This window comes from Talpa occidentalis, unplaced genomic scaffold (genome assembly GCF_014898055.3).
Source record: "Talpa occidentalis isolate TD23 unplaced genomic scaffold, MPIMG_talOcc4v2.1 talOcc4.9, whole genome shotgun sequence".
NCBI lineage: Eukaryota > Metazoa > Chordata > Mammalia > Eulipotyphla > Talpidae > Talpa > Talpa occidentalis.
The window spans coordinates 1085042-1108297 of NW_023605305.1; the positions used below are offsets into that span (position 1 = coordinate 1085042).

The 23256-nt window shown below is 70.0% G+C and overlaps 1 protein-coding gene across 1 annotated transcript in view; it reads left to right on the top strand.

Moving 5' to 3' along the window:
- Positions 1 to 3140: 3140 nt before the first annotated feature.
- Positions 3141 to 23256, top strand: part of PRDM16 (PR/SET domain 16) — a 148640-nt gene continuing 128524 nt past the window's right edge. Inside the window, 5 exon segments of the mRNA XM_037499564.1 lie at positions 3141 to 3328; positions 4406 to 4596; positions 8450 to 8668; positions 19201 to 19445; positions 19546 to 19585. Of these exon segments, the coding sequence (XP_037355461.1) occupies positions 3141 to 3328; positions 4406 to 4596; positions 8450 to 8668; positions 19201 to 19445; positions 19546 to 19585 (883 nt within the window).

Here is a 23256-nt window from a genome sequence, read left to right on the forward strand (position 1 = left end):
AAGTCTCACTACAGGCGTGTCCCAACACAGACCCGCGGCGGGGCTGGCCTCCCAGAGCCCAGGTCAGCTGGGGATGTCCCGGCGCCTCGTGGACAACACCTGCTTCCTTGGAACAGGGACGGTGCCGTCTAAACAGAACTTATCTTCGAAGCCCAGTGGCCCCTCTTTTGCTTGCGGTTCCGACTGTGGCCTGGTGGCCGACAGGTGCGGGGCATGGGAACGCCCTCCCTGGGGGCTGGGGCTGGGGTGTCAGGGAAGAGGCCGGGCTTGGCGGCGCCCCCACCAAGCCTGCAGCAGGACTCCTGCTGCCCAGACCTGGGAGCGGCGCTCACCCGCATGGGCTGCCTGCCCACACCAGCCCCCGCGGACAACCGGGCCTGTGGCCGTCGCTGGGCTGCCAGGCGGGGCAGGGACCGTGGCCAGCGTGGCCGTGTGACAGAAGGCAGAGAGGACACGCTGCAGGTGGCAGGAAGGCTGACTTGGGGCCCCCAACAGCCCTCACGGGGGCTGCTGATCCTTCCCAGAGCTGCTGCCCCAGCATCACCGCCAGGACGTGACCCACCATCCCCTGCCCCAGGCTCTGCGCTGGACCTCACCTGCGGTCCTCCACAAATCCCGCAGCCCCTGGGCCAGCTCACGCCCCTTGCCAGAGAGGTGGGTGTCCCCGATGTGGGGGAGCCAGTGGGCAGGGCCCCTGGGGCCCCACTGGGGGCCGGGGTCAGGGAGGAGGGCGAGCACCCAGGCCTGGCCCCCGGGAGGGTGCCCAGGACTGGGCGTCAGGCAGGAAGGGCAGGGGCTGTGGGGGGGCGCGGGGGCCCAGGGTGGGTGGGGGCCGGTCAGCTGGACGCTCCAGGCGCAGGTGTCTCCGGGGGCTCAGAGCGGGTGGCCTGGGCCGCAGGACGGGGCTGCGGGAGGCACATCCGGCGGGACTCCTGCGCTCAGGTGTCCTCGGCACAGCCCCACGCGTTCTGGCGTCCACACTGATGCGTGAGGGCCCCGAGCGGCCCGTGGCAGGGTGAGGCGGAGGCCGAGAGCAGCGGGGCCTCAACCCAGTGGGTCCAGGAATGGCCGCGTTGGCACCTAGGGTGTTCAAAACCGGCGCAGATTAAACTAAAGCGATTAGACAACTTATTTTCTTTTTCAAGACATTAGCTGGTCAAAATGACAAAAATGTCCTTAAGCCGAGCCGAGGCAGGGCCGGAACAGGCCGCCCTTTGTTTGGCTGGGGGCCGGGCCGCGGGGCCCGCGTGGACACCCAGGACCCCTCCTGCAGCCGGCGCGGGAACCGGCCCGTATTAGCGGGGATTAGGCGGCCGAGCTGGGGTGGCCGGGCGCTGTGGCCACCCAACAGCGGGCCTGGGCCGAGTCCGCCGCCCGCCAGGTCGGGCAGCTTGGGGGAGGGGCGTCTTCCTGGACCGGCCGGGCTGCCACTTCTTTGGGGGGTTGGGGCGCGCCCCCAGGGAGCAGGGAAGAGCCCCGATGCTGCCCGGCCCCACGCCCCAGCCCGGCGGCCCGGAGCCGACCCTCCCGCCTCTGGCCCGGCCCGGCAGGTGGGGTCCCGGCCGGGGGGCGGGAAGGGCGGGCTGGGGCCCCCCGCCTGGCTCTTCCTGTCCCGCAGACGCGGCCCTTGGGCCCGACATTTTCTCAAGCAAAGAAAACATACTAGAGCGAGTCTCTTATCTGGGGACAAACAATGAGGCCGGGCCGCCGGGAAGGCTCTCGGGTCAGCCCAGGGCCCAGCGCCCGCCAAGCCGGGGTGGCCTTGCTCCGGGGCGGCAGGTGACGCGCCAGCTGCGCCGTAACGGGAGCCCCGACGCACCGCGCCGGCGTGGCTGACATTGGAGGGTCTCCTCGCCCCCTTCCGAGCGGCGCTGTGGCCGAGCACACCCTCCGGGCTCAGGCACAATCACGGGGTCGGATTACCCCGAGAAACAGGCTTTCCCTTTGTTCCGTCCAGCGCGGCTCCGGCAGCCCGGCCCGGCCCGGCCCGGCAGACCCTGCTCTCTGGGCCGGTCTCGTGCGCCCACCCCCACCCTCCTGGGCTCTGGTGGCCGCCGAGGGGAGGGTGGCCCGGAGGGCCGGGTGCGGGCCCGGTGAGGTGGGCGTCCCCCGTCCCCGCAGTGGCTGACGTGGCAGGCGCAGGTGTGCGGGAGCTCTGCTCGCCCTCTGGCGCACGGAGCCCGGGGCAGGGCAGGTGGGGGCCCAGGGCCGGGGTCCCGGGTGGCCTCTGGGCCTGCGACTCGGGCCTGGGGCTGCCCCTGTCCCCCCCGACCGCATGGGGCCGTGCAGGGCTGGGGGGGGAGGGGGGCCCCGCCTGGCGGTGCCGGGGGCAGTGGTGAGGGCACGACGTCCAGGAGGGTGCCCGGCCCACCAGAGAGGCCGCCCCCCACGTCCGCCTCACAGATAGGACGGGCCGCTCCTCCGAGGACAGCCAGTTCGTTTGTGAAGCTGCGCCGGCCGTGGCTGCTGTGCTGTTGGCCAACTTGCTGAGTCACGGTGAGGGGACAGCAGGGTCTGCCGTGGGGAGAGCCACAGCCCGGGGCTCCCAGGACCCTGCGGGCGTCCCAGGCTCTCCAGCCCGCTGGCCGCTGCAGACCGCGGAGCCCACCCCGGCCCCGGGCAAGCATACTGCCATCCAGGTGACACAGGCCCCCCAAGACAGGACACCACGCTCATTGGCACCCCCTCCTGCAGGTTAGGACCTTCCCTGTGGCCGGAGATGGTGGTGGACGGAGGCGGCGGAGCTGGGGGGCGGCGGGTAGGGGGCACTCGGCCTGCCGCATCCGCGGTGGGCACGTGGGGAGGCCGGCGTTTGCCCCAGGCAGGGCCCCAGGGTGGAGGGCCCAGCCCTCGCCCCCTCCCAGCCACAGGCCGGGCGGGCGTGGGCGGTCACATGGTGCGGATTTGGCCCGAGGGCCGTGGGACGCATGCGCGGGCCACATAGGGCCAGCGCCCGGGGGAGGGCTGGAGCGCACACCGGCCATGGCAGCGCAGCCCGGCAGGCCCTGGTGTTTCTCCCAGAGATTCCAGAACACCCCGGCAGTGGCACCTCTCTGGGGTCCCGGGGTCTGCCGGCCGGGGAGGTATGACCAGGCCCAGAGGGGCCATCTGGGAGGGCTCCTCAGAGGCGGCGACTTCGGATGGAGCACGCGTGCGCCATCAGCCCCCCGACCCGTGTGTTGTCTGGTCCCCGGCAGCAGCTGTCTGAGGTCCCGATGCCTGGAGACCTGCCTCCCAGTGCCCCAACTGTCCCCGCCGTGGACACGAGTCACGAGGGGCCCAGCGCCCACCTGCCCCGTTGTCCGAGCTCGGGCCCCTCTGTGCCAAGGTGCCCTCGCCCCTCGGGGGCCCTCGGCTGCGTGGCCTGCCTGGCCGCTGGGGAGGAGGCCCCATGGGCCTGGTGTCTCAGCTGGCTCAGTGCTGCAGGCCTGCGATGCTGGGGAGCAGGCGGGGCCCGGCCTCCCCAGATAACGCTCAGGCCCCCCCTGCTGCCCCGGTGTCGCCTCAGGATCCCATGAGCCTCCCGGGAGAGAAGGCCACATCCACCCGAGGGCAAGCCTGGTGGGAGCACCAGAGGCCTCAGCCTCATGCGCCCACTCTGGGAGCCACAGCAGAGCCAGAGAGGGCCGGGCCGGGCCTCCCGGGGCTGGGGCTGCGGTGGGGTGACTGCGCCCCCACATGTCCAGGCCTAGGCCCCATTCTGGGTGCCCTGCCGCACCCCATGGAGTGCTCTGTGGATGCTGCGGTGCTGAGGCAGACACGGCCGCCCCTCCCTCCCCTGGAAGGCGCCCGTCCCCACCAGCCAGCTCCCACGCTCACTTCCGGGAGGCCCCTGTGCCCTGGGGGAGGGGGGCGCAAAGGGTGCCAGACAGCCAGGCCTGACTCTGGACCCGGCACCACACTCCAGGAAAAGGGAGAGAAGGTTCTGGAAGGTTTTGGAGGTTCCCCCGCCCTGGCCCAGCAGGTGCTGGGGAGGCCCCAGTCCCGGGGGCTGGCGGGTGGCGTGGTCACTTGCTGGTCTGCGTCGGGAAGGGCTGGGAGGACCCGGGGGCCCCGTGGGCCTCTGGGGAGCCTGGACTCCCCTGGCCTCGGCTGTGGGCAGGACCCTAAGCACGGAGGAGGAGGCCGGCCCGTTCCCAGCGCTGCCCTCGGCTCCCCCTCGGCCCGTCTTCCCGGGCGCTGTGGGCGTTCCACTTTGACCTTTGGGGTAAGATAATGGGGCTTCTGTTCTGGAGCCGCTGGGAGTCGGTCTCCCAGCTGGTCTCCACAGGCCGCCCGGGGCGCCCACCCCCAGGGCCCCTGCCTTTGGCTGCGTTTCTCTCGGGGGTGGTGGCCGGGCCGGGTGGGCACTCCCCAGCTCGCCCGTGGGCACTGGGGCGGCGGCTCTGGTGTCCGTGCCCCCCAGGGCCATGCAGCACCCGGGAACCTTCCGCCCCATGCTGGCGCCTCCTCCCCCACCCTGCAGCCCAGCTGTTTCCGTGAGGACCCGAGAAAAAGCCGGCCGGGATGTCCAGGGTGACCGGGGATGCGAGGAGCCGTGTCTGAGTGATGAATCGTGTGCTCTTTGCCCCAAGCGGGCAGCAGGCACGGAGCTCGGTGAAAGCCGATCTCCAGCCAGCAGGGGCAGGGACAGAGCCCCAGCAGGCGGGCAGGGGCTGCGGGGGCTTCAGGCCGCCTGCCCCACCCAGGGCCCCGGAGCCTGGCTTTAGGGCCGCAGATGGCCGCCCGCTGCCCTCACGGCAGTCCTGGTGGCAGACGAGGTGCTGGCCCTGGCCTGCCGCGGCGCTGGCCTGGGTGCGGGCAGGGAGCGCAGACTCGTGGCCCGGGGCCAGGACGGCGGCCTCGGAAGCGGAAAGGGGCACAGGCGCAGCCCCTTCCGGGGTCCAGGCTGAGGGGTGGCCGGGGCTGGGGAGGTCTCAGCAGGGAGAGGCCAGGTGGCCCCCGGTCCTCATCGGCTCTTGGGCCACTCCCGGCGCCCGCGCCCGCCCCGGCATCGAGGCACCGCCTCCGCCCCGGCTGCCAGACCCACGTGCCGCCCGACCGTGGGCCTCTGCTCCCCGCTCCCCGCTCCCACAGCCGGCACCCAGCACGGTCGCTCGCGGGCGGACGCCGCCTCCAGTGGCCACGCTGGCTGTGCCCCTTTGTTTAGGGACCTGGTTTTTATTAAATTTAATTGCTTCCTTTTCTGGCCTTAAATCAAGGGTGGCCTCAAAACAGGGACAGCATCGATTTAATTTAATTACTCCGCAGCCTTCCCAGGAGAAGCTCGGCTACTGGAGGCTCCGGGGCCCGGCCGTCGCGCCCAGCCCGAGAGGCGGGACGCAGCTCCTGTCCGCGGCCGGCTCACCGGCGTCTTTCTTTTCCCCTGCCATGAAGAGCGCGGGCCCTGACTCGGGCGATTCCTCAAGGGCCGTTTATCTTCCGAGCCGGCGTCCCCACCGGCCGCTCAGGCAGCACAAAGGAGAGGCGGCCGCTGCCGGCTCCACGGCCGCCCGCCGGCCAGGTACGGGGTGGGGCCGCCCGGCCTCGGCCCCGCGCGCTGTGACCCCGTCCTGCCCCGCGGCCCGACGCAAGCCCCGGGGACGGCGGCGTGGAGGCCGCTGCGGCGTGTTTTATGGAATGTCACCGAGGACACGGCGGGTCCTCGCGGCCCGGCGCCCGGAACTCAGGCGCAAACACTGGAAATTATTAAGATGATTTGTTAAATAATAGAAAATGTTTTTCATTTCCAATTTCCAGCGCTTGCTGAAACCCTCCTCGGCCGCCTGCTCCTCATTCCTTAATATTTAGACTTATGGGCCAATTTGAGGGTATTTTCTCTTTCTGCCGTGATTAATGCTTCCGTGGGACAATGTCATCACAAGTCACCCACCTGCCCTGTCAGCCCGGCATCAATCTCTCCGGCTGGGTGGTAATTTATGGCGGGCGCCGGCGATTTGCAAGCCTGGTGGGGCGGGCGGAGGCGCCGCTCGGCTCTGTCTCGGCCGCGTCAGCTCCCCATTAGCAGAACAAATGGTGCAGAGACCAGGCATCATCTCCAAGGCTCGATAAATATTTTATCAGCCATAATGGAAATTGTCAGATTGATCTAATTGTACAATACGTTATCAGTGTGCTATCGGGGCAGGCCGGCCTCGCCGGGCCCGGGCTGCGGGCTGCGGCGGCGGCGGGCGGGCGGCTGGGCCCGGCCCCGCGTAAATAAAGCGCCGGTCACGGCAGCCCGTTAAGGGGATGATAAATTTTGTGGAGATAAATGGCTTCATCCGGCTGTGCCTGGCTAGTCCGGAGTTTTGAGAGCAGGAGGGGAGCAGAGGTGGGCCCGGGCCGGGGTCGGGTCCAGACTCCTGCAGCCCGCCCGCCCGGTCGCCGGGGAAACGCCCCGCAGAGCGGCAGTGGCCCGGGGCCTCTGCGAGGGGCGCCGGCCGGCCTCGGATGTGGGCGCGCAGTGACCCCGGGGGCCCCGGCCCGGCCTCCAGGAGCCGAGCCCGCTGGAAAGGCCGATGCGTGAGAGCGGCCTCCGGGTCCGTCCTCAGGAAGGCTGGGGAGGGGCGGGGGCGGGGGCGGTCAGGCGCTTTCACAGCCAGGCAGGGCCTTTTGATTTCTAGAACAAACAGCGATGTCTCAGACCTGGAGCACATTTGCAAAACCGAGTGAAAACATCTGTGAACAAGCCCGCAGCGAGCTGCCGGGCGGCGGGGGCGGCCTTCCTGCCGGGCGGCCACTGCCAGCCCTGCCCACATCCTCGCGGCCTCCTCCCGCTGTGGATGCGTCCGGGGCGCACAGCAAGGCCGCTGGCCTCAGCCTCGGTGGGCGCAGCGGCGCCCGGGGACGTTGCCCCGAGGGGAGGGGCGCAGGCGCCACGGAGGGTGCGGGGCCGGAGGGACGGGAGGTCAGCGCGGCGTGGCTCCCGCTCCTCGGCCCACCTGGTGCTCTGCGGGCGGCTCTGGCCACGCTCTCGGCCCGGCTCCCAGACCAGCCCCCGCAGGGAGCCCCACGCGTGGGTGGGACGTGCACTTGGGCCTGGGCCGGAGCACATGCACACACACACGTGCACTCATGCACACGTGCACACACACGCACATGTGCACATGCATGCACACAGCACACACATATACACTCACACACGTGCACACAGCCACACACACGTGCACACACACACCCCACACGTGCACACACACACGTGCGCGTGCACAGAAGCCCGTGCTCCAGCTCTCCGCTGCCATCACGTAAAGGACGGCGGCAGGGCTGGGCGGGCTCCACACGGGCTGAGCCGCCAGGAGGTCCCTGTGTGGAGTTCTGGCCGTGGGGTCCCAGCGTGGGGTCGGGCGTGGGCGTGAGCTGCGGGCGCGTGGCCGGGCCTGGCGCTCGGGAGCTTCCCCGCCCGCGGCCGGGCACTGGGATGGCCCCAGCCCGTCTCCCCAGCTGCCCTCTCCCCTTCCCACGGAGGGAGGGCAGCACCCAGAGCCCTCCGGCCCTCCTGGACGGCCAGGTCCGGCTGGGTCTGCGTGGGGTGGGCTCTCCCCGGGCCGCAATCACAGCTGCAGCAGAAACTCAGCCGAGGGCCCTCCTGCCGGATGTGGGGCAGTGGCCGCCACGCCGCTCCCTCCCCTGCCTGGACTCCCCGGGCCCTGGGCCCTCTCCTGGCTGCTGGGAGCCCTCCTGGGAGGGACCCCTGAGAGGCCTGGCCGCCGGCACCACCCTCCAAGGACTGGCCGGCCCTGCCCACCGAGGAAGGTGCTGGGCCTTGGGGTCCCATCACCCCAGGACCTGGCGGCCCCAGGCTCTGATCCCTGGGGGCCCCTCTCCAGAGCAGACCCTGCCCCATGACATCACATGTGCCCAGAGACGGCTGTCTGGCCCTTCCCCGGGCCTGGCCCTGTGGGGGAGCCCCTGGGAGGCCTCAGATGGGCTGGAGGACAGGCTGGCTGCAAGGGTGACCAGGGCAAGTGTCAGCTAGAACCGTCTCCCCTCACTGCAGCTGCCCTGTCCCTAGTCATGGTTCGGAAACTGAGGCACGGGGGAGCTGGGAGGCCGGGCACCTGCCTGGGTCTGCTCCCGGGCCTCTGCGCCATCTGAGCTGCACTGTGGGGGGGTGAGGGCGGGGTCCTCTCCCTCCCAGTGCTCTCCCAACACCCCGGGCTCTCTCCTCCGAGGGGACACCCAGAGCCCTCCAAGGTGACCCTGGCTGGCCCCACCACCTGCACACCCTGGGTCCATGCTGGAGGCAGCCCCCCGGGGCCAAAGTGTGGGAGCAGCCTAGGGCGGGCACCAAGGCCCTCGTGCATGAGGGGAGGGAGGCCAGGGGGGCTTCTGGCTCCAGCGCCACCCAGGCTCGCCCACGCGTGTGCCCCGGGCCTGGGGGAGGTTGGGGCTAGGCCTGGCCGCCAGGGGCTCCTCCTGCCCTCCCGAGTCCATCCTAAACCAGCCGTCAGGCGCCCCTCCCCTGCAGAGGAGACAAGCAACCAGAACTGCAAAGTGCACCCCTTGGGCGCCTGGACGGATGTCCTGGCCGCCTGCGAGTGCTCAGGGCCGAGTCGGGGTTACCCTGTGCCTGGAGACCCAGGCCACACGCTCGAGGTGGGCCCCCAGCCCCCAGCCGCCATCCACCCAGCCAGGTGCGCCTTGCATGACCCAGGTGCCTGGAAGACGCCTGAGCTCCTGCTGGCACGTAGGCAGCCGTCACCCCGCGCAGGTGCTGCCCGCCACCCCAGGAGCCCCACTGTGGCCAGGAGAGGGCGGGGCGGGATGACACTGGCCCCATCGTGCTGGGCCCAAGGGACGCCGGGCAGTGAGCCCCGCTGCTGGCTGGGATTCCGCGCCCCGTCTCCTGGGCACCACCCTCGGGTGGGACCCGCTGCTGAGGAGGGAGCGGCCTCGGCCCTCCACACCAGAGACAGAGCCCGGGCCCGGGGCCCTCCAGAAGCTGTGACCGCCTCACCCCCACCGTGTCCTGGCCGCTGTCAAGGACGCATGTGTGTGGTGTGCACGCGGTGATGCAGGCAGCTGTGTGCACGTGGTATGCAGGTGTGTAGGGTGTGCAGCAAGCGTGTGTGCATGTGTCCTGTGTGCACGCGCGAGTGTACATGTGCCTTCTCAGTAGTGCCATGGCTGATGGTCAGTTTCATCCCATATGACAACGAGGTCTGGGGGCACTCAGGAGCCCCTGGCCCAGCAGTTTGCTGCACTCGGTAGGGCCCTGGGCAGCCCCTGTCTGGGCTTCTGGGGCCTGGGCAGGAGCCGAACAGGTGGCCACAGCTGCTTCAAGGTCCCCAGGGGCCCGCGGCTACAGCCGGGGGGCAGGGCGGGTGCGCCGGGTCTACTTTCCTTTTCACTTGTGAGCACCCCCCACGCCGACCATGTCCGTGCCGGGCCGAGAGCTCCGTGGCCTGTGCCGGCCCCCTGCTGTCTTTGGGGGGCTGCCGGCCATGTGCTCTCCAGGGCTCTCACCTGGGCTCTGCCCCCAGAGGGCCCCGGCGCATGAAATTGTGGGGTAGGGGCAGTGTTGGGGTGTGGGAGGGCTGCCTGGAGGTCCCAGAGAAGTGGGGGGTGCCTCAACGGCGCAGGCATGGGGCGGGCAGCGCCATGACGGTCAGTGCCTGGGACGTCACCGGCTGCGGTGACCGGGCCAGGCAGGGGGCCAGGTCTGCAGGCCAGCAGGCCAGCGAGGCGAGGGAGCCGTCTAGCCCGGCGCGGGCCAACACTTCGGTGCCCGTCACCCCCTCCCTGAGTGCGCCTTCCCATTCGGGTGGGGTCCTCAGGGCGGTGGCCCCGGCCGGGCAGCAGTGTCTGGGTTTGGGGCCGTGGCCTGGCTGGCGCGTGGGGCAGCACAGCCCTTCACGCCAGGATCGCGTTGGTGTTTGCCACACCCAGAGGGGGACCCCTGGACTGGAACCTCAAACAAGTGGGCGAGGAAGAGATGTCCCAGGCCCCATGGATGACCTGAGGTCCCCCCTCGCTGGACTACCCGGCCCCTGGCGTGTGGGGGTGAGATGACCGCAGAGGTGACCAGGCCTCAGCCAGGCTACCCTGGCCGGCCGGATAAGACTGTCCCGGAGCCAGCACTTGACCGCCTCGGCCAGCGCCTGGCTGCCGTTGTGTGTCCACCAGCTGGGCCGGGGCCTGGGAAGGCACAAGGTGTGAGCCCCCGAGTCCAGGCAGCGGGGCTGCGGGGTCTGTCTCAGGGCGAGCAACAGCCATGCGTTCGGGGCCGCCCTCTGCCGTGGCCCGGCCAGGACGGCCGTCCGCCTTCTCATGTGCGCGGTGGCCCGGGAGGAGCTCCGTCGGCGTCCCAGCGTGTGTCCAGCCACGTCCCCTGGGCCCTGGGCAGGCCAGCGTCCACAGGCACCGGCGCGGCCGCATCTCCACCGGCGAGGCTGAGCTGCAGGTGTGTGGCCGGGGCTCAGCCGCCCGCTCCCATGCCTGGAGAGCGCTGCGGAGGGCTGCACCGGGTGTGGCCCTGGGACTGCTCGTGTGGGCCCCGCGGGTGGCGCCTTCAGCCTCCATCCCGGAATCGTGGAGAATCCTGGTGTGCGCGGGCGCAGGGTGCTCCTCTGTCCCTGCAGACCCTTCCACGCCCGCGGCTGCGGCTTCACGGCCGTAGGAAAGAAATCGAGGCTTTGCACTGGGACATCCCACGCGTGGGGCCACAGAAGCTCTGAGTGGGGCCCCCCTCTCTCCTCCCTGCGTCGCTCGGGACCCCTGCCGGACACCCGTCCTGCGGCCCGTTGCGGGTATCTGGCTGGCAGGACACACGGGGCGAGCTGCAGACTGAGCTCAGGCCCCACACAGGAGCCCCCTCTCTGGCCCTGAGGGCTCCGGCAGGAGGTGGTGGGAGTTGGGGGGTGAGGGATCCTCGAAGTTCCCTGAGTCAGAATCAGTGGCCAAGACCACTTAGGTCCTCCGGGACTTGGCAAGCAAGACCTTGAAGACAGGCGGCGTTCATCCCTCGCCTGGCCTCCTGCCCTCCGTCCGCCCGTCCACCCACCCACTGAGATTCCTGGAGGTGCCGTCTGTGCCCATGTGTGTCCCGAGGAGGGGGATCGCTGAGCCCGTTCCAGTGAGGAAGCTGACCGAGATGAGGGGCCGGGGCTCCTGCCTCAGCCTCTCGTTGGGAGCACGAGTGTGCAGCCTCCACTGCCGAGCACCCTGGTCCGGGAGCCACGCTTGCCCCAGGGTCTCCGGGCAGAGTCCAGGGCCTCTGGGACGTTGGTGCTGCCCGCCTGCTCCTTGACCCGTTGCTGGGCCTGGCACCCAGCGGGTAGAGGGCTGCGGCCAGGCCTTCCCACTCTGCCTGGCCTGCGGCCTCCTGCCGGCCTTCCTGTGTCAGCTGCAGACTGCGGCAGGTGGAGAGACCAGCCCCGAAGGGGCAGAGGCCTCCGGGGGCCGGTACGGGTCTTGGAAGGGGCTGCGGAGCGGAACACGGGCGGGGAAGGGGCCAGGAGCCGGCGCAGGGTCCCGGGTGGGCCACGCAGGTGCCGGCCGGCTGTGCTCGTCTGGCTGCGGCGCGGGGAACGTGGCTGGGGCAGCGGGCGGGCAGGGCCAAAAGGCCACACCCTGACCCCTCGCCAGAGGCCCCGAGACCCCCAGGGGCGGCCACAGGCTGGGCCGCGTGCAGGAGCCCCTCGTTCGCCGCAGGGAAGGGCGAGAGATGCTGCGTGGGGCTGCCCGGAGGCCGGGCTGGGCCTGGCACCCCCTCCGCTGAGGTCTGGTGATGGAGCGCCCGATCCACCCTTCCGGAAAAGGCAGTCCTGTTTGGATCAGAAAATAATTAGCAGGGCTTTAAGTGGGGGTTTCAAGTACACATTTAATTTAGGCTGATTAACAGGCATGTGCTAAGTACACGCCAGCTGAATTTTAAAACCGTCCCATTGAGAAGCTCGGAGCACGCGGCAATATGGAAACTCGGTAAATGCGCCGTTTCTGTAACTGGCAATTATATTAATAACACGCAGCACTTGTCTCGCGAAATTCAAATTAATGTGTGCGTGTCGGCCTCGGGGCCGCGCGGCTCCCAGGCGGCGTGTGACCGGGAGCCGCTGGCGGGCGCCGCGCGGGGGAGTCCCGGCTCCGGAGGCCGGGACATCGGCTGCATTCTCGCCCCTCCAGGCCCGTCTCCGAGCCCGGCTCTTCCTCCGTCTGCGGTTCGGAGCCGAGAGCCGCTGTCCCCCGGGCCTGGCGCCCCCCACCAGCCGCCCCCCGCCCGGTGCTGCTGCGTCCTCGGAGACCCGCCAGCCTGGCCCGGGGCCCGCGAGGAGCAATTAGGATCTGCCCCTGCCCCCCCCGCCCCCGGCCCCAAACAGGCTGCTGCAGTGGCCGCTGCAGGCCAGGGCGCTTGACCTTGCAGGAGGACACCTGGTGCTCTCACCTCCCCGCCCCAGGCGGGCAGTCGCGGACGTGGCTGGGCTGACGCCCCGGGACCGCCTTGGTGCCATCCGGGGAGGACTCGCCGCCCCTGCCCATCCCAGGCCGCATCACCCCCTTAGTCAGGAACCCCGGGAAAAGCACTGGGAAGAAAAATCAACTAATCCTGGCCTTACACCCCCCACCCTAACCAAGGCTTTGGTTTTTGTGGGTGAATGGAGGCTTTGCTGGAATATGCGCCCCCCCCCATGCAGCCCCCAGCCTCTTTGGCTGCACAGGGTTCGGCGACGTGGGGTGGGAGCTCCAGGGCGGGTTGCCGGCGAGCTCGGCCTCCCTGACCGTCTCTTCTCCTGGGGCCCCAAATGGCCAGGGAGCCGTGTCCCAGGAAGAGACCCCTGGAGCCCCGGGGCTGGCTCCAGCGTCTGGATGCCCGACCACCCCACCCGCATGGGGCCGGAGGCTGCGGACGGCGGCGGGCGGTCCTCCTGGGATGGTGTTGAAAGAAAACGGGGCAGAAGAGCCAGACTGGCAGAAGAGCTGGACTGTTCCCCAGCCCAGACTCGGGGTTCGGAACTCGGGCTCGGGCAAGCGCTCCTGCCCTCCCTGTGTGGACACCGCTGCCCCCGCACGGGGCGCCGTCCCCGGCCCGCCGCCTTCCCCAACACCCGCCGCCCCTCTCGGCCCCTGGAAACGAGCGCGCTCGGGCGGTGCGCGGCCCACCCCGCGGGACGAGCTTGCGCGGGGAGGCCGGCGCCGCCTTTTATGCCAGGACAGCTCGGTGGCTGGGAGGCTGCGGGCGCGTGGGGAGACCCGGCTCAGGGACACGCTGCCTTTGCTTGGCGCTGACCCCCGGGAGCCACAGCCCGCCCCGGCCCCTCGCCGCTCCGCGGAGCTGTTTGGGGTAATGGCCTTCCTTAAATTAATAATGCGTAGAAGGAGATTTACAACACGCTGCTCGAATATTGTCCCTGCCTTTTTTCATGCATTTGTCACCGTGGCCTCTAATGGAGGCGCCCGGGAAGGATGAATAACGAAGAGGGGCAGCGCGCGCCATAATCCAGGGCCATTTGCAAATTCATCACCGATATTCCCGGAGAAGCCAGGACAGGGGCGGTGACGGATGTCCCCCCGCGCTAATATATCTGCGCGGCCCGCTGCCGGGGCCTGGAAGGAGGGTCCTCGCCCCAGCAACAGATGGCGGCCCGGGCGCTGGCCGGGCACATGCCCCCCGCGCTCAATTTGATCGTCCTGACTTTGGGGGTGACTCTGGGGGGGCAGATCAGAGACGCTCTCCCAGCAGCCCCCCTGCGCCCCTCAGAGGAGCCGCTTCCCACTGCTTGGGGCGGCGCCTGCCCGGGGTCGACCCTGCGGAGGGATGGCCCAGACTCACCCCAGCGCCCCAGGCTGCTTTTCTGGTTGGGCATTTTGCGGCTGCCCCGTGAGGGCAGGGCCTGCTCCGGATGGGGGTCCAGACGGAGCGGGGAACGGAGGAAGGGGTCCCTCGGAACCATCACCTCCCACCGGGTTGGACTTGCTTGGAGGAGGCGCCTCTTGGCCAGACCCCGCCCAGCTCCTGCCCACGGTCAGAGCCACAGCCCTGCTCCATCAGCAGGCTTGGGGGTGCACGGCGGAGCAGGAACGGGGTCTGTGGGAACCCGGGGTGCGGCAGCCTTCAGCACCCGGGGGGCTGCGAGACGTGGAAGGGGTGTGGTGTTTGCTTCAGCACCTGTGGGGCCTGGGGGCAGGCGGAGCCCAGGGGTGCGCCGGGCTGTGGTCTCCCCTCGGGGGCTTAAGGACCTGCCCGGGCAGCCTGCCCATGCATGAGGCTGACCCGGTGGACGTCAGCCTGGGGCTGGCCGAGTGAGCAGGTAGAAAATTCCAGACGCCCAGTCCCGTAGAAACTCCGCTGAGCAGCACACGCGGCGTGGGAGCCGGGCTTACCCGAGTCTCGCGTTTCTCTGTCAGGTGTGACCGCGCCAGCCCCGCCCGCCCTGCCGGGGCTCCAGGCCACCGCGGTGCCCTGGGGTGGAAGGGCCTTGGATCTCCCTGCGCAAACGCTCAGCCCAAGCCGGTGGTCTGGGGGGGCTGGTCCACCCCGAGGACAGGGACCGTGGAGGCAGAGGCGGCAAAGGTCGCGGGCAGGCACCGGGTCTCAGGTGTGCCAAGTGCCGGAGCAGGTGGCTGAGCTGCCGCTGCTGGCCGGCGGCCGCCGCGAGTGCTGAGAGGCTGGGTGCGGGTGCGCTGCGTGGAGGCAGGCGAGGGGGGCGGCAGCTGGGCTGGGTGCTGCCGGACACCCCGTAGCGTGGGCATCTGACGTGCAGGGACCTCTGCTCACCCCCTAATTAATGTGGACGAGGTCCTAGATGACGAGGAAGAAACCGTGATGACGGCTGGTCACGGAAAGGAAATGCAGAAACAGCTTTTCAGGACCAAGCTCCCCTCCCTGCCGCCGCCCAGGGAGGCCGGGTTCTGTCGCCCGTGGGTGCGGGCAGCGGGGCGTGGCCTCCCCCGGCTCACACACGCCGACACCGCCGGCCGTGACAGCCCCTCGCCCCCAGCGGGCCCACGCGTCCGAGACCCCAGCGAGCCGCGGGGGTGAAAGCAGCCAAACCAAGTTGCTGCCGCGTGTCCTGAGGGGTGACTTTCCAGAAAAGGAGCAGCCCTCGCTTGGTGAAAGCCGCCTCCGTGAAGCCCAGGGCGGCTCGGGGGCCACCCCCGGCGGCGTGTTTTAGAGATGCGTTTTGTCTGCGACTTACAACTGAGCCGCTGACATTTCAGGCTTTTTGCTAAGTCAGTTAAATTTAAAGCTGATATTTTCTTTGATTGCTGAGAAGGCAGTTTGGACGCTGCCGGGGCCGGAGGAGAGAGGACCGAGGGGCAGGCTCGGCCTGCGGGTCCCTCCTTTCCGGAGTCTGAGCTGAAGGGCTTGTCACACGTTTTCCTTTAAGACGCGGCAGGCTGGGCTGGCAGGAGCGGAGCGGAGACCCAGCTGCAGCCCCACAGGCCGGTGGCCCCGCTCCAGATGGGCAGGGAGGCCGTGGCGGCCCGAGGGAAGGGGTTCCCGGCCCCCGGTGCACAGGCCCCCGAGTCAGCCCCTGGGGGCAGGCCTGAGAGGCCGAGTGTCCCCCCTCCCTGCACCCCCTGTGCTCGGCAGGCATCGCTGGGGGCTGGGGGTGCCCAGCAGTGGCTTGAGAAAGATGGGGGCCAGGCGCCTTGAGGAACGTGCCGCTCGTGATCCAGGGTCCACCTTCCCTGTGTTGGGGGGGCCTCTGGGCCCCCTCTTGGCCCAGGAACCAGAGAACCACATCCCGCCACCGTCACCACGGACCAAAGAGCCTGCAGGGGCGGCGGGAGGGCCGGCCTAGTTCTGCGTCTGCCGTCCCGGGGGTGGGGGGCAAGGCCCCGGGAGTCCGGCCTGGTCTGGGGTCACCCAGGAGGAGTCTCAGGCCAAGCTCCAAGGGGGCTTCTCCGCCTCCCCCCCGCCCCGCCACGCGGCCGCGTTGTCTCAGACCCTGCAGGAGGAGCCGTGCTGGGCGGCCCCTCCTGCGCCCGCCTCCCCCTCGGGCCTGGAGGGCGAGGCGTGGGTGTTTTTTGCGTGACCCCGGCCTTTCTGCCCCAAGAAACACAGGGCTGGAGCCGCGGGGGGCGGCGGGGACGCCCCGAGAGCAGAGCAGTTTGCAAAGCTGCTCGGAAGGCGGCCACGGAGCTCATCCGATCTGGGCGGAAAGCACACAAAACGCGCCCGAAAGTGCTCAGGGAAAGTTTATTTGAAACTTGGCCGCGGAGCAGGCGAGGCTCTTTGTTTGCCGGTCACAGCCGCACAGGCTGCAGCCCCGGCGTTCCCACATCTCGTCAAAGGCGGGCCGTTCCCCTCCTTTCTCCGCGAGCTGATTAGCAGGACGGGCAGTGGCGTGAGGAGATGTTGGGGGCAGGAAAATGGGGGTCATTTTGGAAAACCTCTTTGTGGATGGGTCGGGAATGGGGAGAAAATGAATAGTTATAAGCTCATTTCCATAGAAACTGTCTCATTATCATGCGGGCTGCCCGCTGGACGCGGCTCCTGCCAGCAAACGGGCTGCACAATTAAGTGTCCCCTGCCCGCCGCCGCGGCTGGCCGGGCTGGTCAGGAGAGAGTGGCCCCCGACCCTTGGCGGGAGAGGGGCCGCGCGCCCCGTGCTTTGTTCTGCTGACCACGCCGCCGCGCCGCGAGGGGCTTTCACACGCGAGGCGGAGAGACACCTGGGCCCCGCGCCCTGCCCGCCCCGCGTGTCGCCCCCACGCGCTGCCCGAGTGGAGCGGGCAGGCCCGCCCCGAGGCCGGAACAGACGGGGCCGGGACAATGAGGCCCAAGCCCACTGCCCGCCGCGCCCTTGGCCTGGGGTCCGCCAGGTGGGGGTGGCGGGCCCCCGCTGCCCCCCGGGCTTCCCGCCCCGGCGGGTCACCCGGGCTGCGCCCAGCCGCGTGGACAGGCCGCCGGCCCGGGGAGCGGGAGCCGGGAGAGGAGGGGGTTCTTGTAAAGAAGGCGGGCGCCGGGGGGCGGGCGGGGAGGGGCGGCCGGTGCTTTGGGGAAAGGCCTCCCTAGCGCTGGCTCAGGTGCTGTGATGGCCCCGGCGGGGTGGCTGAAGGGCCGGAGGGCGGGTCTCGTGGAGGGAGCCCGGCCTGCTCGCCACTCTGTATCCCCAAAACTGTTTCATTGTCTCCAGCAAACGCCGCCCCTCCCCCGCCCTGGCAAGGGCTCGCGTTCTCCTGGTGCTTTCGCTGGCTGGTGCTTTCAAGACGAGCAGCTTTTCCCGGGAAGCCAAGATCATCTACAGTCCTGCAGGATCCGCGGCGCCCCCGCCCCGGCCGGCCGCTGGACGTGCATTCAGGGCCCGCGGCCCCCGCGGCGTGGGGAGAGGCCTGGGCCCCCTCAGGCCACCGCGGGGACACCCGTGCCAGGCCCGGCCCACCCTGCGCCGGCCCTGGGCGCCTGGGCACGGGCTGGAGGGCGGCCTGGCCAGGAAGCTGCAGGTCAGAGCAGACCCTTCCGGGCGGCCGGGGCCTCAGGGTCTCTAAGCTTCGAGAAGGTTTGCGGAGCGGGTGCTGGGAAGCACCAGCACGGGGGCTGGGCCCCACTTGGCTGGCCACCAACACCGCCCAGCACTTCCCACCATGTGTCCACCCCGGGGCGCCGAGCGCACAGTAGGGCTGGGGGTCGAACGAGAGCCACAGGCGGGGGCTTCACAGCGGAGCCTGCTGCTGCCGCTCCGGGTCAGAAGCCCAAGGCCCCGGCGTGGGCCTCCCGGCGGCCTCCCTGGTGCGTGCCCCGCTGTAGCCACCCCCTCTGCCTCCATGGCCGGGGCCCTCGGGTGCCTCTGCACCAGCGCCCCCTTCCCGAAGGCCCCCGGCCCCTGCCTGATGAGCACACGCCCACCGATTCCATCGGGGCCGACCCTGTTCTCCATCAGGTCCCATTTAGGGTTCCTGGACTGGGGTTTGGAGCACAGCCACCCCCAGGGCAGTGGGCAGTGGCCTGGCTGCCCCCTGCAGGGCACCAACTTTGCTAGAGGGTCTGGAGAGTCCTACCCAGCCCAGGAGCTCAGACCCCTGCAGCCCACCTGGCCACCCCCTCTAACATGGGGAGGGGGCACTGGCCGGCCCCCCAGACCCGTGTCCTCCAGACGCCAGAGGCCGCGCCCCGGGGCTCTAGGTGCTCGCCTGCCGGCCACAGCTTAAGTAGACGTGTGAAGCACAGGGGCGAGGGGCTCCTTTTCGTGGTTTCTAAGGTTCCAGAAGCGATTTACAGTAATTTTAGGTTGTCCTGGGCTTGGCGGACAGCGTGGCGGCAATTTGAGGAGACAGAGTGTTTCGGGGGAGGAATTCACTTCCTGGCTTCTAACCGGCAGCCAGGGGCCGCGTGTCAGGGACACGGCCGGTGTCCGTGTGCAGCCTGGGGCGGGCGCCCGGCGGCGGGAGAGGCTGCTCACCCCGCGGGCCACCTGCTGACGGGACAGGAAACTTCCCCGCGGGGGTGGAGGCTGGGAGGCGTGCGGGGCTGAGGAATTGCCGGCTAAGTGCAGGTGGCAGGCGGGGGGCGCCAGGAGGGCCGGGGGAGCGGGCGCGAGAGAGATGAGGTCGCTGCCGGTTTCGGTGGCGCCCGGTGCAGGTCTGGCTGCCTTGGCGGGAGAGACACCTCGGAAGCAATTTCAGGGGAGGGCTGCGTTGTGGGGGTCCTGGGGGGGCGTGTGCTCTGTCTGTAGGGCCTTCACCCTTCACCCGCCAGTGGGACAGAGCTCCACGGGGCTTTCGGGCCTGCACCCCAATATACAGGGTCTCTGCACCCCAGTCGCCCCCACCATCATGTCCAGGTGCCGTGGTGGGTCACGTGGCCCTGATATCTGTCACACCCGGGAGACTGCCTCTAGCTGGGCGCCCACCTTCATGCGCAGACGGGCCGGCTGCGGGCACCACAGGCTCCTCCCCGCTCCTTCCCAGAGCCCCCGTGGGCAGGGTGCTCTCTCCTGGCACGTCCACCGGGCTCAGGCCGGGGCCTGTGGGCTCAGGGCGGGGGCCCATGGGCTCAGGCTGGGCTCCGTGGGCTCAAGGCAGGGGCCGCCTCCGCTGTCAGGCCACAGCTCAGGCACCACCGAATGCTCCACACAAGGGGGGTTAGTGCGGGCTGCCCTGGGCCAGGGAGGGCTGGGGTGGCGGATGGAGCCCCCCCTTAGCCCCTGGTCTTTCCTGTGTCTGATCTGAGCGCCGCGCTGGAACCTCACCTTGCTTTCCGTTTGGCTGAAATTCATTAACTGCCAGGAAATCATGGATTTCCAAACCCAGCTTTTCCCACCGCCTTCCACTTAGCAGAGAAAATCAAATTGATGCGAGCACGTAACGAGAAACAGCCCGAGTGCTCGCGGAGCCGGCGTGGCCGCCCTGGCTGGGGCGACGCGCCCGTGACTGTGCAGACCCAGGGCCGCCCGGGGCCGGGCCAGGTGTCCGCCGGCAAGCCCGCCGAGGCGTTCTCCTGCCTTTGGGGCATTCTGGAGAGGAGACCGAGCCGCAGCCCACTCAGCCGGGGGCCTCCTGCTCCCACCCGGCCTCAGGAGGTGGGGCCTGTGCAGGGTGCAGCCGGACCCGACGCCCCGGCCTGGGGGCTCCCGAGCAGTCACCCCGCGGCAGGGGGGCCCCTGAGGTGGGCAGGGGCAGGCAGAGAGGCGTGGCACCCGGGCCAGGCGCTTGGCTTCCAGCGGCCTCAGGCCCCAGCTGTGGGAGGCCATCCCAGGCTGACCGGAGTGACCACTGCCCAGGAGCCCCTGCACCCCCAGACGCCGGAGCCGGCCCTGGGAGGCGGCCGTCAGCGCCCACTAGGTAGACGCGGGCACCAGCCGAGCCTTGAGGGCCTTGCCGGATGCACCCAGCGGCTCTCTCTGCACCACACGCCTCTGGCCGCCCGCAGAAGGGCCCCCACTCAGGCCTGGTGGGCACAGGGCTGGGGCGCGTCCACACCCACTGCACTCCCAGCGGGAGCGTGAGAGGCAAGAGTGCGGGCAGGGAGGCCCACAGCCTCTGAAGGCTCTGGCAGGGCCCCTCTCCCTTCCTGGGCACCCCCCGCCCTCCCTTGGGCCCGTGGCCCTCATGGCCGGAGCCGAGGCTTGTCCCCTGGGGTCTCTTTAGTGGGGGCAGCCAGAGGGTCCTGCAGGGAGGCAGGGCAGGTGCCACCCCAGCCCCGTGTCGTCAAGCACCGAGTGCCGCCAGATGAGGGGCAGGTGGGAGCCCGCGGCTGGGGTCCGTGGCGCACGAGGAATATCAGGAACTTTGCTGCACGCCAGAGGTGAGGAGGCCAGAGGGGGGCGAAACGGCAGGCGTCATGGCTGCCCACGCTGCGCCCCACCCTGCCCTGGGCCTGCCCTGCGCCCGCCCTGCGCTCACCGCTGCCACCCACAGGGGCGAGGGGCAGCGGGAGAAACGGGCCCAAGCCGGGGGTGACTAATTGGATCAACGAGCAGAGAAGCTGTTACAGTGGAGCGGGAGTGAGGGGAGCAGCCCTGTCCTCGGGGTGCCTGCCCGGCTGCGTCCAGCGCCCAGGACCTCCCTGCGGGACCCGCGAGTGGGCTGCTGCCCCACTGAGGAGGGGCCTGGGTCGGGCCACGTGGGCCCGTCCATTCAGCCACCGCAGCTGCCCACTCCGGGGCCTCCGGGACTCCTCGGGGCCGCCTGTTGAGGCCTGGCCACGCCGTCCCCGAGGCCGGGCGAGCTCGTGCGGGTGGACGGGCGGGGCGGGGCCGGGCTGTGGACGGCTCCCCAGAGAAGCCCGCGGTGGTTCCCTAAACGTTCGTGAAGGAGCCCCCGGTCCCGTGCGCCCCTGCCCTGGGGGAGGGTCCGACAGGAGACGTCTCTGCGGAGATTCTCCGTCCCTGCCCGCGGCTCCGAGGGCAGAGGCCCGCTGTCCTGCGGCCCCGGGCGCAGCAGGCCTGCCGCCCAGCCTCCGTGGCCCGGCCGGGGTGGCGGGCGCTGCCCTCGCTCGGGGCCCATCGGGCGACCGCGGGCACCGGGGGTCCGACCCGCCAGGCGCGGGGGGACGCGCCGTCAGCGGGGAGCGCCCGCCCCGCCCCGAGCCGCAGGCCCAGCCCGCGGAGCGGAGCCCCGAGCCAGCCGGCCCTGGCGGCTGCGGTCCCGGCCGGCCACGCGGGTCAGCGGCGCGCTAACGCCTTTGTCAGGGTGATTAATAGTGGTGGGGAGCGTCGTTAATTCACTGCCTAATGACTGCGGCCGCGCGCGCCGCCGTCGGGTGATGTATGGGGGAGGCGCCCACCCCATGGCAGAGGTGAAAATCATTCCGACAAGTCAAATATTGTCACGGGGACAAATGGCTCTCCCTGTTAATAAAAATTAATGAATTTTTTTCCTTCTTGCTTTTTTTTCTCTCGCCACTGGCCTGCTAAATGGAGCCGCAGGCCGGCTGGGCAGGGACGCCCGGCGCAGTTAAGCACTTTATTTGATGGTTAAAACTATAAACGTCTTTATTAGGGCAGGAGCCGGCCAGAGGGCCGGGGTGGGCGGCCGCGGAGCGGGCGGGAGCTGCAGCCGGCTCGGGGGGCGGGGTGGGGCGAGCAGCGGCAGCCCGGGGCCGCGGGACCAGCCGCCTGTGCGGGCCGAGCCACCCTGGGGCCCCAGGCCGACCCTCCTCCCTCCCGCTCGCGCCCCCTGTTCACGGTCCCCCCACAGCGTCTGCATCGCCGGCCAGGGCCGGCTTCCCCCCACCCACCGGGAGAGCCGCCGCGGGCGCCCATCCCTTAGGACCCTGCCCCCGAGCCCCGGCCGGCCTCCCTGCCAGGGGGGCTCCGGTCTCTCTCCCCCGGGGACGTTTATTTCGGGGCAGCGCCCAGGCTGGCGTGGAGTCGCGGCCTGACTGGCAGGCGGGCCCGGTTGGTAGGGACGGAGAGATAAATATGTCTATAAATAGTTGGGTGGCGGTTGTTGGGGTGTTTGCTCACGGTTAACCCTTTCCTCCTCAGCCGGGCCGACGGGAGCGGGGGGCGAGGAACCCACCGGCCAGCGGTCCCTCCCTGGCCCCCGAGGGCACATTTCTCCCGGCGTTTGCCCCGGGGCAGCCACTGGGGCACCCCTGGCCCGGCCTCCTCTGGGGTGGCGCAGCAGCGGGCAGGGGTGGTGGGGACAGGCTGGTGGCTCTCCCCCCAGCCCCACACCCACCCCAGCCTCCAGGCCACAGGATCCCTGGGCACCCCTGGCCCTGTGCACCCGGCCACAGGCCGAGCAGGCCCCGGTCTCTGCCACATGCCCTGGCGCCCCCTGCACCCACAGGGCCCAGGATCCCACAAAGTCTCAGGCCTGTGACCCCAACACACCCAGCCCAGCGGGAAGGCCTGGGCCCCCCCCGGTGTGGCCAGCGCGGCTCCCAGACCCAGCGGAGACGGTACTTCCAGACCCCGGCACCCGGCTGGCCGCAGTGAGAGCCCCCCCACCCTGGTCCCCAGGCGCTCCACCCCGTCTGACACTGGCTTCCCACCCGCGGGGTGGTGTGTTGCAGAGTGGATGGGGTGCAGGGGTGCCTGCCCGGCCGCGAGCGCCCAGAATAGTGTCCCCACGGTCACCAAGGCGGAACGTGTCCCTTGGAGTGGGGCTGGGGGCCGAGGCGCAGCCGGCCCTGTGGCCACTGCAAGAGTGCCCGGCCTGTCCAGGGCAGGGGTCCGTCGGCGGCCAGGAGGGCAGCCTGAGCCCCTTCTGTGGGTCTGGGGACAGGGAACAGGCTGGGGTGCTGCGGGTACTGTGGTCACAGCGGCCAGGGCTCGAGCAGGTTGGGGGGCGTGGCCCAGCCACATGGCGGGGGTCAGCCACATAGGGCGGCCGTCCCCACACGCCAGCCCACTGGACAGGCCCTGTCTGGGGCCGACCCCCCGATATATGAGGGGTCTGGGGGCCGGGTCCCCCATTGCCTCACAAACACAGGAGGCGAGGGGGCAGGGAGGGAGGCGGCTCCCAGGGCCGGCGGGCGGGAGCGGGGTCAGCTGTGATTTAGAAGAAAAACAGTGAGACTTGAGCGATCCCAGGCCACCGCGCTGCCCCGGGGCTCGGGGAAGTGGGATATTAACCGTGGAATAAAGGAGAGAAAGAAAAAAGGCCAAATCACATCTCCTGAAACAAAGAGGCTTTTACCAGGAACAAGCCTTGATAAAAATTACAGCGGCTCGAGCGGCGCGGGTGCCCGGGGGGCGCGGGGAGGCTGCGGGGGGCAGCATCCCGCCTCGAGCCGCCAGCCCCCAGAATAGAGCCCGGCCCCGGGGGAGGCCGGGGCCTGGGCCCTCGAGGGCCGGGCTGGGGGCGCCTGACAGCTAAGGAGGGTGTCCATGTCGGGGCAGCGGGAGGGTGGACATCCCGGGGGACCAGAGCCATGGGCAG